Below are 13,000 nucleotides of genomic sequence, written 5' to 3' on the forward strand. Positions count from 1 at the left end.
AACACACGGTCTATTCTTGTATTATTATTTATTAATTATTGTATTATTTTCCACATAAACAACCATAAACCTATTTTTGCCCCACCCTGTATAATACTACTGTGCATTGTTTTCACAAAACTGAAAATAACCACAGCTTTACACTGTCAACTGGCTTAACTTTGAAATGTATAAATCAATACATTTATTTCTGTCACTTGATGTGATTCAACCTACTTAAGACATGCAATATATTTTAATCCTTCCTAGGGGTTTAAATAATTTTAAAGATCAAGAATTTTACCAAAGTTAAATGATAAAACTCACTAAATAATCATTTAACTAAAGTACTTAACCTTTTAAAAAGTTTTTATTTGTAGAACAAAAATAATCATTAGCTGTTTTAAAGCTTCTTGTTCAGACTAGTTCCTGAACACTGAATCTTTATCAGATCTTAGGTAAATAAAATCATATGTACCCATTTTCATGTTACATCAAAATTATCATTTTTATTGGCTGCATCACATCCTATTGAGCCCTGGCTGGTATGGCTCAGTGGATTGAACGCCCCTGGCTGGTATGGCTCAGTGGATTGAATGCTGGCCTGAGAGCCAAAAGATCGCTGGTTGGATTCCCAGTCAGGGCACATGCCTGGGTCGCAGGCCAGGCTTCTTGTTGAAAGCGTCCCATCGATGTATCGCTCATACATTGTTTATCTCCCCCTCTTATCCCCTCCCTTCCCCCTCTCTAAAAAAAGGTAAATAAATAAAATCTTTTAAAAAAATATCCCATTGAGTTGATGTAGTATCATCCTTGTACCTCCTCCTCTTCTATTAAATAGGTCAACTTCAATTTACTGAATACAGTGTTGCAATGAACATCCTTACAATTTTTCCTTTTCCCTTTTTTTGCATTATTTTCTTAGGATAATAAGCTAAATAAAAGGATAATTATATTTATTCTAAAGAAATTGCCAAACTGTCTTATAAAAATGAGTATCTCATTACCCATGTAAATATATCAGTTTCATATTAAACCAGCAAAAATATTAATAGGTATAAAATGGTACTTCCTTGCTGTAGTTTTTATATTCATGTTTTTGATAAATACTAATGTTACATACTATTCCATACAACTTATTTATTTATTCTATCTCTTATATTCTATTTGTCCAATTATTTATTGATGCCTTGGCATTTTTTTATCAAGTTTTTGTTTGTTTGACCGACTGTTTAATAAAACCTAGAATTACTTCTCACTCTTGCTTATTTTTCACTTACCTGTTTTTAAGATGTGCCTCCAGGTCACAGCGTTGCATTACATCTTGGCACATGGAAGAAAATGGACATGACACTAATAATTTGTCCAGGAGTTTATGAACTAGAATACTAGACTTCTTACACGACTTAAAGTGAAGTCTTTTGCGGTCCAATGGACAGAAATCCTTCTCTTGCAAGAAGTTTCTGAGGCACTTGCAGCAGAATGTGTGTCCACAGGGGGTATCCAGTGGCTGGAGCAGAGGCTGAAGGCAAATATGGCAGACCAGGTCATCGTCCACTTCATTCTGGTAATTATACAAGTGATTCTCCCTTGTCCAGTGCTGCTGGCCACATTCAAAACACAGAGGATTGAAGGAGGAAGAGCAGGTGTGGTCCATAGACACCATCTCATCACTTGTTGTTCCCATTGTGAATCAACTGTAGGTTCTGTGGCTTCATTGGTTAGATTTCCACTTCCATTTCAGGTCTGGCTTCCTTTAGTAGATGATATTGGACTAAAACCACGGGTTTCTAAATAAACAAAATAAACCAAAAAAGTAATTAATATCTATCAGGATAGGCTAAAAGTATCAACAGAATATTACTAGTCAACTTCTGTTTTAGTAAAAAAATAAAATAAAAATTAGATCATGTTGGATTTACAGTAAAGATGATAAAGTAGAATATGAACTGTAATTTTAAAATATTATAAAAGTTTTTCAAAAATTAAAGCAAAAAACAAATCAATAAAATTTAGAACAGGTAATGAATTAGTCATAAAATGTAAAAATGAAATTAATTTACTAGTTGGCTAAGAATACCTTACACTTCCAAGTTCTCCATGAAAACAAAACTGTGATTAAAAGCAAAGATGCCATGTATTACGTGATGTAACATAAGAAACAATTTGCTTTACTAAGTGAAATCCCCAAATATATCACAGCTCAATAATTTTTAAAAATATTTTATTGATTATGCTATTACAATTGTCCCATTTCTTCTTCCATTTCCTTCCACACTGTATCCCCCCCCACACACACATCATTCCCCCACCTTAGTTCATGTCCATGGGTCATACATGTTGAGTTTTTTGGCTTCTCCATTTCCCATACTATGCTTAACACGCTCCCCCTGTCTATTTTGTAGCCATTTATGCTTATTCCCTTTACCTTTTCCCCCATTTGCCCCCATCCTCCTCCTCTCTGATAACCCTCCATGTGATCTCCATTTCTGTGAATCTGTTCCTGTTCTAGGTGTTTGCTTAGTTTGTTTTTGTTATTTTAGGTTTGGTTGTTGATAGCTGTAAGTTCATTGTCATTTTACTGTTCATATTTTTTATCTTATTTTTCTTAGATAACATTTCAAATGTTAAACGTTACCCCCTTTAACATTTCATATAATAAGGGCTGGGTGATGATGAACTCCTTTAACTTGACCTTATCTGGGAAGCACTTTATCTGCCCTTCCATTCTAAATAATAGCTTTGCTGGATAGAGTAATCTTGGAGGTCCTTGCCTTTCATGACTTGAAATACTTCTTCCCAGCCCCTTCTTGCCTGCAAGGTTTCTTTTGAGAAATCAGCTGAAAGTCTAATGGAAACTCCTTTGTAGGTAACTGTCTCCTTTTCTCTTGCTGCTTTTAAGATTCTCTCCTTATCTTTAATCTTGGGTAATGTAATTATGATGTGCCTTGGTATGTGTTTCCTTGGGTCCAACTTCTTTGGGACTCTCTGAGCTTCTTGGACTTCCTGGAAGTCTATTTCCTTTGCCAAATTAGAGAAGTTCTCCTTCATTATTTGTTCAAATAAGTGTTCGATTTCTTGCTGTTCCTCTTCTCCTGGCACCCCTTGTCCCAGAGGTTCCTAAGCCTCTCCTCATTTTTTTGAACTCTTGTTTCAAAGGATTCTCACAGGATTTTTCAGTGAGAGGTTTGAGGCTTTATTTCCCCACACTGGAACCCTGGGTTGCATGGTTTGTCTCACTCTCCAGTTGTTCCTCCCAGTTTATCCATAAGCAAATGTTCAACCTACCGGTGTACGTGTGAGCTGCCATCTTGCCTCGAGTCCTCTCTGCCCCAGCTGCCTGTCTCCACTGCCTGTCTCCACTTCTCCTACCAGTCTGTTTCCTCTTCAACTCCTTGGTCGTCAAACTTCTATACAGTTCAATTTTCTGTCAGTTCTGGTTATATTTTGTTTTTAAATTTGTTGTCCTTCTTTTATTTGTGAGAGGAGGTAAAGTGTATCTGCCTATGCTTCCACCTTGGCTGGAAGTCTCTAGACCTCAACGATTGTCTTAAAGCCAATTAATCTACATAGTATGCTACTAATCTAATTTGAGGTATATAGCATGTAATACATTTGCATTGGCAATCCCAGTCATGGTTCTTTTCTTCTGACTGATTTTATGCATTTATAAGACTAAAGATTATACCTTCAAAATGTAGTCTCAAGCATAATTCAGTGTATGTTAAAAAAAATGACCTTTGCTCTGCTCTGCACTATAAATGGGGATAAATGGATTTCAAAATATGCATGACTTTAATATTCTCTCCATATAAGACAGATTATAGAAAGATAAATCTGCATAGTGTATAAAAACAACATCTATGCAAACTTCATAAAATATAAGAGTATTTGGGCTGGGATGGGAGTAAAAGACAGAAAACTGTACTTGAACAATAAAAAAAAAGAGTATTTAATACCACTAAAAGTCAAACCTGCTGTAATTCGACAGATATGTTATAAATTTCACTTCTACCTCATATCATTCCACATTTCCATTTGTTGTGGGTTACTCAGAGCAGCAGTGGGTTGTGTGTGTGCACAAATGCACATGCATGTGTCTGTCCCCTCTCCAACCCAGGACTCTCACAACAGCCTACCCCAGTTTAATGAGGGCCTAGCGAGGGATGCTCTCCTCAGATAAGGGTTTCCAGATTCCTGCTGCTGCAGCACCAGGGGTTAAAAGGTTGACTCTAAAGGCAGCAACTCTCTATTCATTCTTTTGTAAATATTTACAGTGTCTAGCATGTGCTAAACATTGAACAAGGGCAGAGAAGTAGGGAGAAGATGGTTAAGGAAACCCATTATTAAAATGATGTACTGTATTTTGCTGTGTATAATGCATTCCTATGTATAATGCACATCCACGTATTTTTGGCCAAACTTTCAGAAAAAAACTTTCGTTTTAATTTTTTAATTTAATTATGTATTTATTTATATTTAGAAACAAAACTGATTGTTATATTCCAAGGTATTATTTTGTTTACAGGTATTGTTATGGCTTCCTAGAGTTGCACTTTTAATGCATAAATATAAATAAAAGAATTGAAAACATTTATACAGATATGGAATTACTACTACCCATGTATAATGCATGTCCTTATTTTTCCTTCAAAACTTTAGGCAAAAAGTATGCATTATACACGGCAAAATACAGTGATAAGAACTCGGAGGAAGTTATGCACAGGATGATGCTATGTGGATACAGAGAAAGGTGGGGAGAACTGGTGTCTAAGTTTGGCTTTATGGCTGGAAAAACTTTCAAAAGGGGAAAAATAGGAACTGCTGTGTTGTGACAGGAATGGACAAGGACATCTCAATGCTAAGTCACAGGAGCTTGAGAGTGCACATACATTCAGGGAATATGGAGCAGATCAAGACCTCCGAGGCAAAGAAAATGTACTTGGGGCAGAGTAATTATAAGGCTCAGTGTTCCTGTTTCAAGGACAACAAGGCCAGAATGCCATGTTAACACAATAGTATTTGTTTTAATGATAAAACTCTCCTCCAATCACATATATGCATTTGCTATTTTATTTGGCATATTTATTGAAAAACAGCATAACATCTTACCAGATTTAACAAGAACTGTTATGAATTATGACAGGGTGAGAGAAGATTCAGATGGGATTGCTGACTGTGAATAAATTGTGTTTTTAAAAACTACTTAGTATAGTGACAACAAGAGCAGCCTGTGATCAAGACTCCTACCACTGCCAACATTAACAGAGTAGACACTCCTCGTATTTTGTAACTTACGGGGATTCTTTACCCTCTGAGCATCATTAACTTTTTAAACATCAGGGAAAGGTATGTGAAATTAAAGATAAATATTATTTATCTCAGGCAGATTGCTGCTTCAACCCAGGTACTTAACACAGAATGTTTACAGACTTGTTTTCTATTTGATTTGCAAGAAAATGTATATATCCTTTGGTCTTCTTTGTTTGTGGTTATTCTAATTATTCCTTTCCTCAAGAAAATGTACTGCAATTCTAGCCTCCCACATAACGACTAAGAAAGCATTTCTCTTTAGACTATTATGTTTTAGCTATTTTATAAATCTATAAATAACTTAGCTCTTTGATTATTTTCATTTTATCACAAAATCTTTTCAAGAAGATAAAGAACTTGCATGTTCCCATTTCAAATACCAAATAACAACCGCATGATCTCCAGCCTGAAATAACCTCTGTTACCTTGAAACAAACATTAAGTGAAAAATTATCATGGGTAGACCACTAACACATGTATATGAATATTGATTAAAGACCTGCAAGGCCATATAGCATAAGGATTAAGAACATACCTTGGTGGCTCGGGCACTCTGTGAGGATTCAAATCCTTCCTCTGTCAATTACTAGTTTTGTGACCTTACTAGATGTTACCTTCTCATCTGTGAAATGGCAGTAATAATAAATCTATGTGTGCGCACACCTGACACATAATAGGTGCTGTATAAGCGTTAGCTATTATTACTATTATTAAAGAGTTTAAACAGATTTTGATTTGCCCCAAGCCATACAATGTAAAATTACATACTAAGAGAAAACCAAAGGTAAATCCAGTCCTTTCTTGCTTCAAAATAACCCAACTGTAAATCTGATAATTACAGAGACAAGGTAAAGTATTTCATGAACGCCTCAGTGTGAGTTTGTCAAGGACGAAAGTAGCCTGACCCTGGCTTTCCTTCCAACCCCCAGTCCCAGCCTCTATTCCCAATCCAGGCGGATGGTTTTATTTCTACCTTGTGTGCATGTCCTCTGCAATGCCCTGGACTACTTCTCACGCTGCAGCCCCCACTTTCATCCCTCCGTAAGAGCTGGCATCCCAGATGGGAGAAGTTCAGTAAATGCAGAATGACCAAGTGAGAGACAATATGCTTGCTCACTCTTGGTAAGGTCAGGTGACCAGAAATACATCTGTGTAAATTGAAGGATATGCCCATGTTTATATAATTTTGATTTCAGATATTCTATGAGCACAATTAGAAATATTAAAATACAAGTAAATAATAGTCTTAAACATTTTCCAAAATGTAAAATATAGCTTAGTGTGTATCTTTACACACTACATTATCTGTTTAGCTAATATTACAGGGATAGTAAAGACATGGAAATTATTAAATTGGCTGAGAATATTATAACACATTTTAAATAGTATCTTGAAATGGAGCCAGTACAATGAAAAGGGAAGTATAAAACATGGTTTACTACCTAATCCAGTTATGAGTAACATGCTTGCATTTCCTGGATTGTAGTATAAGATCTGGGTGCATCACAGACTCTAAGAAAGAAGTATGGTTTTCACAGTTAATTTGCCCACTCCAAAACTATATACCATTCAGATCATTTCTCTTAATGTTATTTTTGATTCAGAGTGAAAGAGTCATCACTGGCCCTAACTTGAGAGATCCAGCCCAGGATAACAGACAATGAGTCAAGTATTACTACCAACTGTAGTTAGATGGGAAACACCCTTTGATTCCCCAATGCCAAGAGTCTAGGAACACCCTCTGCTCTGGTGCTCCTCCTGATAAACTCCTATTCACTCTGAGGTCGAACTCCACCTGCTCTGTCCAATCCTATCTGTCTCCTTCCTCCTCTTGGGCTCATCCCCCTTAGCACTGCAGTCTCCTGCTGCTCTTTACACACGCCTGCATCTCGGCAACCACTGCGTTTGTACTCACTCTTACTATCTTCTCACCTCTCTGAGGGTAAACACAAAAGTGTCTATTTTATTTCTTCTGTTCCCAGTTCTTGGCACATGTTATAATGCATAAGCATTAAAAAAATTGTTCTCAGGCTCATACTTGAGACTAAAATGTAGATTAGTTCTGAAATGTGCAAATGCACGGGAGGTGGGCAAAAGTAGGTTTACAGTTGTGATCATACAAAACAGTTTACTCATGTATTGTTATTTATTAACTATTGTACTGTTTTCCATACAGACAATTATAAACCTACTTTTGCCCCATCCTATATAAATATAGAAGAGAACACATTAACAAGCACATTTATTTGTGGCACTGCAAAACAGCTGACATATTGTTTTTCTACCTAATCCAGTTATGAGTAGTAAACTAACCCTTCCCTGTGATTATAAAATATAACCTAGCACTCCCTTTAATCTTCAAACATCTGAGAAAAATACTTGATATTAATATAATAAAACATTATCATATTATGTTCATGATAGCTGTCTTTGCATAAAGCAGTGGTCATCAAACTTTTAAACCTAAGGGTTCCTTTATTCACCCTGGACAAGCTTGACAGTTTCTTTTTGTTTTGGGGTTTTTTTTTAATCCTTACCCAAGGATATTTTTTCATTGCTTCTAAAGAGAGAGAAAGGAAAAGAGAGAAACATCGATGCAAGGGAGAAGCACCAATCAGTTGTCTCCCGTATGTGCCCAGATCAGGGATAGAACCTGAAACCTAGGTGTGTGCCCTGACTGGGAATTGAACTTACAACCTTTGAAGGTTACAAGACAATACTTCAACCAACTGAGCCACACCAGTCCGGGTAAGCTTGGTAGTTTCTTAAAAAAAACTAACATGCAACTACAACACAATTCAGCAACCAAGCTCCTGAATATTTATCCCAGAAAAATGAAAATTTATATTCGCACAAAAACCTCTACAGCTATATTTGTAATGTCAAAAACTAGACACAATCCAGATGTCCTTCAACAGTTGATGTTTACAAAACTATGGTACATCCATATTATGAAATATTACTCAGTGATAAAAAGGAATGAACTATGGATACTCATAAAAACCTGCATGAATGAATCTCCAGAGAATTATGTTGAGTGAAAAAGCCAGTTCTAAAAGGTTGCATGCTGTAATTGTTCCATTTGTATAACATTCCTGAAATGGCAATGCAATTAATTTAATCAGTTAAATATTTAAATATTCATCTGTTAATTAAACAATAAACCCATGTTCACTTTTTTTATGAAAAATAACTTCTTTCAAAATAGACATAGTTAGGAGAGAGCCATTGTTTTACATTTTTGCAAATCTGCAGTCTTAAATCTGTTTTTGTTTTCAGTCTGTTTTGAGATCACATGCCAGGTACCCCCTAAGAACCTCCACAGGATGAGAATGAGAGTGGAAAAGGCAGACAACACCTCAGGAGAAGTTTTGACCTTGTGATCCCAATAAAAGAGAACAGGGGGTCCTGGGACACAGTCTGAGAACCTGTACAGAGCACTAAAAAGTAACAAAATAACCAACACTATTTTTAAAAAAGACAAAACCCAAAAAGGCAAAATGTTGAGATGAGTCCATATTGGAGGAGTCTGTCCCTCTTGGAATAAAGTTCCCCCTGGAATCTTTTCCTGCTGGAAGAAGAGTATCTGGATATTGCACTGTGTAGAAATATTTAGCATATTATAGGAGAGCCTTACATAAATTCTATACATGAATCAAAACTATTTCCTACTGCCTATCACTTGGAAAACTATCAAATATCAGTTTCCAATGATCCCATATTTATACTCTATAATTCTCTCATTTCCACATAAAATTATAATTGAGCATACTTAGCTATTTATCTCCTACCCCATTTTAGCAAGTGAAAATATTTGAAAAAACACTTTAAAATTCTTAAGATGCTACTTGTGGTTAGATGTACTCTATTTAATAATCTAGGAAATTGGTAAGTTAAGCAAAAAATGCTAGAAGCTATGAGACTTAGGCCTTAAGCTCTATGCCAGTTGGACAGCTGGGTCACTACAGCTCATTCTTTCATTCACCACATGTTTATCCAATGTCTTCTATGCACTGGTATGATATATATATATATAAAATTTTCTGGTGCCTTAGCTACTTGGCTATACTCTACCAGCTACGCTTAAATAGTAACTGACCCCCCCCCCCACACACACACACATGCAGTTTAAATCTAGCTCTACAATTCTTACAATTCTGTAGCTTTTTAGATACAATAAAATACTCACTGCAGAATATTTATTTTTTTCAAGGTTTTATTTATTTATTTTTAGGGAATGGAAGGGAAGGAGAAAGAGATGGAGAGAAACATCAATGTGTGGTTGCCTCTCACATGCCCCCAAATGGGGGAGCTGGCCTGCAACCCAGGCATGTGCCCTGACTGGGAATCGAACCAGTAACATTTTGTTCACAGGTCGCCACCCAATCCACTGAGCCATACCAGCCAGCGCATGTATCCTTACTTTGTAATCTCAACATCTGTTAGGTATTGTTTTTGAGAACTTTAATAATCCCTTAAACATTCTATTAAGAAGGAGGTTAAGTTGTGGCCAGTAGGGACATAAATTTTAAGTGTCCTACCTTTAGTTCTTCTAATTTTGAACCATGAAATTATGGTGAAAAACTTTTTTTTTAATGCAAAAAGATAAGGGCAAAGACTAAACTGGATTACCTGCCCAACTCCTGTAGACTGAGATAGTTATACTGAAGTTACATATTTTTAATTATACTAAATTATGTTACTTAAGAATAATTTAAAAACAACTGATATAAAACTATTTCAAAAAGGAAATACACCACGTGAAATACTAAACATTTCCACACTGCTGACTATTCAGCCACACCTCGGCCAATAAGGGAAGACCTCTGTGAAAAGAACTGCATTCCAGGAAAGACACGCCTATAACATGTGGGCTCTTCCCAGCAGCATTCCTCACCAGCCACCTGAGTTGGGACAATTTCAGTGCCTTAGAGAATGTCACATACCACATGTGTTGTACAATATGTAAAAGATACTATGTGAGTGGTGAGGGAAACTAGTTCTCGCTGATTTGGTTTCGTTGCATGTGAAGTTTATCTGCTACATATTATTTAAATACATCTTCATATTACATTCAGATGCAAGGCTTGATTTTAATAAAGCAAAAAAAAAATCTATTTTCTTCTAAAAGATAAAAATCTTTCAAACTTATAAAACACTTGTTTTTTAAATTTCCACAGTAAATTTAGAAAACATCTGTTTTCCAGTGATTGATAAATGCTTATTCTCGAGGTCTTTTCACTCTCCAATTTCTATAACTGTGAGTCATAATTTCTCAATTAACTCTTAATTATGCAAGGCAGAAAGGGCCTCAAAAAGCACTGATTGTGCAGTAAGAGACCTGAGTTCAAAATGTGGTTCTGCCACTCACTCACTAGCAATGTGACATCATGTGTCATAGCACGTAAATATCTACAGATCTCAACTTTCTCATGTATAAAAGAGAAAGGGTAGAATTACTGTGAGGCTAAAGATGTTAGGCTGCCAGAAAAACCTTTTACAAGCCACAAAGCCTCATCACACAATTTAAGATTAGACTGATGATGGTAAAGGATGATACAGATAAGAATGAACAAGCTGGACTGTTGGGCAGACCCCTCCCACTAGACCGGTCATTAGGAGGCCCGGAACAGACTCTGAAATCTGCAACCAATAGCCAGGCCACGCGGGCTCAGCACTCCACCTCTTTAGTCATCCACTGTCTTAACCTATGTATTAGTGGTCACTCCTAGATCAACTCTACAGTTACTTACAGACCCCAAATTCCATGATTCTTCCCCCACCCCAAAATAGAACAAACTTTTTTCCTTTATTGGTACCCAGCATTGTAATTACTATAAAAATTATCTAAATGCAAAGCTTATCAGGAGGGGTTTTCTGTGAGCATTTCTCTTTCTTTCTTTTTTTTGTCTGTTTGATCTTCCAAGTACTGGACACTTTAAATATCCTAACCTAAGAAATTTTTTATCTTTGCAGACAAGTGTATATAGAAGAGAGCAGTGCTAGCTAAATTGTTGAACATCTAATTTTTATTACAGTATTATGACATAGGATAACAATGCTGTAGGACAAAAATAACTTTCTTTCCTGGTTCCCAATAAGATGCTATTTAGAAGATGCTGCTACCTTGTTCTAAGGGACTAACATGGTTGGTTGGTTTGCTTTTTCTTTTTTAAGATGAGCACAATAATTCTTAGTAGGATAAATAGATAGTTTTAGATGGCAGATTTTGCTCCAGAGTCAATCTTACATTTTTCCATAAAATCCCTACAGCTACAGAAAAGTAACAAACTTTTCAGCCTTATTTCTCTCAATACATGCAAAGATATCACCAAGACATCGCTATTCTGTGATCGAACTTACACAGTAAAATAAATGAAATGGAACCACAGTCAGGATAGGCTTTATGATGGTGGTACCACTAATAATTAAGATTCAAGAACTTCATTATCTTAACTATGGAGATGATATAGGAAATTTAAATGCTGCAGTTTTCCAGGCTAATCAGTGACACCAATACTTAAAACATGCATTAAGATGCTAAATTTGTCCAGTTATAACTTTATATGTATATATATATAAATTATCAGATCAAAAATGACTTTGGGCCAGACTTCAAAAGATCATCACTGAATGGATCCAATCTCTGCTTTCTCAAGATTAACCTAAGCAGACACTGGCATCATGGGAAGGACCCAAAGCCTTGGTAGCCTTGGTATTTATCCAGAATGATTCTCTTGTGTTGCCAGAGGTCCTTCTAATTTATTAAAATGACTTTTCCGAGTTATGTACATTGTAGTTCTAATACTGAGCAAAATTAAAAGAAAATCCTTAATATATTGTTACTCATCACCCAGACTCAGATATAACACAAATAAAATAGCCCTTCAAAAATATAAATATCTAATGTTACATGACTAGAAATAAGTATTTGTATTGTAAAGCCAGAAATACAAAGAGGCTGTGTTATATTAAATCACTAGGATGATTAACAATGCACTGCAAATTATATTACTTTCCCATGTTTTACAAACTGATTGATTCAAACAAAACCTCAGGTTTTACATGTTATGTAGTTATTAGCTGCCTTTTTGACATATCGATTAGGAAACTTTTACAAACAAAATATATTCAAAATTAAACTAACTATTCTTCTTCCTAACCTTCAAACCTGACCTCCAATTCATCCTCCATCCTTCCTCTTTTCCATCCATCCATCCATCCACCCACCCACCCATCCACCCATCCCTGTGTCTGCTGTCCATATGCTTCTCCACCAACCCTCCCCCTTCTTCCCAACCATTCATTCACTCAGGTTGTTACGAATGTCCTACGTGCCTGGCACTGTTACAGAGCTGGGAGGTCAGCACTGAACAATGACAAAAATCCTGGCCCTCATGAAGCTTATATTTTGAGTGGGAGTGGGAGTCTCCAGAGGATAAATACTACACAAGAATATGAAACGAAATAGGTAGCATTTTATATGGTGAAATGTGCTACAAAGAAAAAGAAAGCAAGAAAGGAAAGACAGTAGTGGGAGAAGAAGAACTTTTCAAATAGGATGATCAGGGAAAAAGTGACCGTGAAGGTGGCGCTTGAGTTAAAACCAAAAAGAAGAAAGTAGAAAGCCACGCAGGTATCTGGTGTAAAAATGACTATTATAGACAAATAAAGTAAGTGTAAAGGCCCTGAGGTGAAAATATGGCTG

General features: G+C 36.1%; 1 protein-coding gene across 1 annotated transcript in view; it reads right to left on the reverse strand.

Annotated features, from left to right (window-relative positions):
- The window catches only part of LNX2 (ligand of numb-protein X 2), a 90,870-nt gene that overhangs the window by 33,420 nt on the left and 44,450 nt on the right, over positions 1-13,000 (reverse strand). Inside the window, exon 3 of the mRNA XM_037058885.1 lies at positions 1,260-1,769. Within this exon, the coding sequence (XP_036914780.1) occupies positions 1,260-1,666 (407 nt within the window). The 5' untranslated portion in view covers positions 1,667-1,769. The remainder of the gene's footprint in view (positions 1-1,259; positions 1,770-13,000) is intronic.

Source organism: Sturnira hondurensis, unplaced genomic scaffold (genome assembly GCF_014824575.4).
Source record: "Sturnira hondurensis isolate 20B ecotype Veracruz unplaced genomic scaffold, ASM1482457v3 Scaffold0010428, whole genome shotgun sequence".
Taxonomy (NCBI): domain Eukaryota; kingdom Metazoa; phylum Chordata; class Mammalia; order Chiroptera; family Phyllostomidae; genus Sturnira; species Sturnira hondurensis.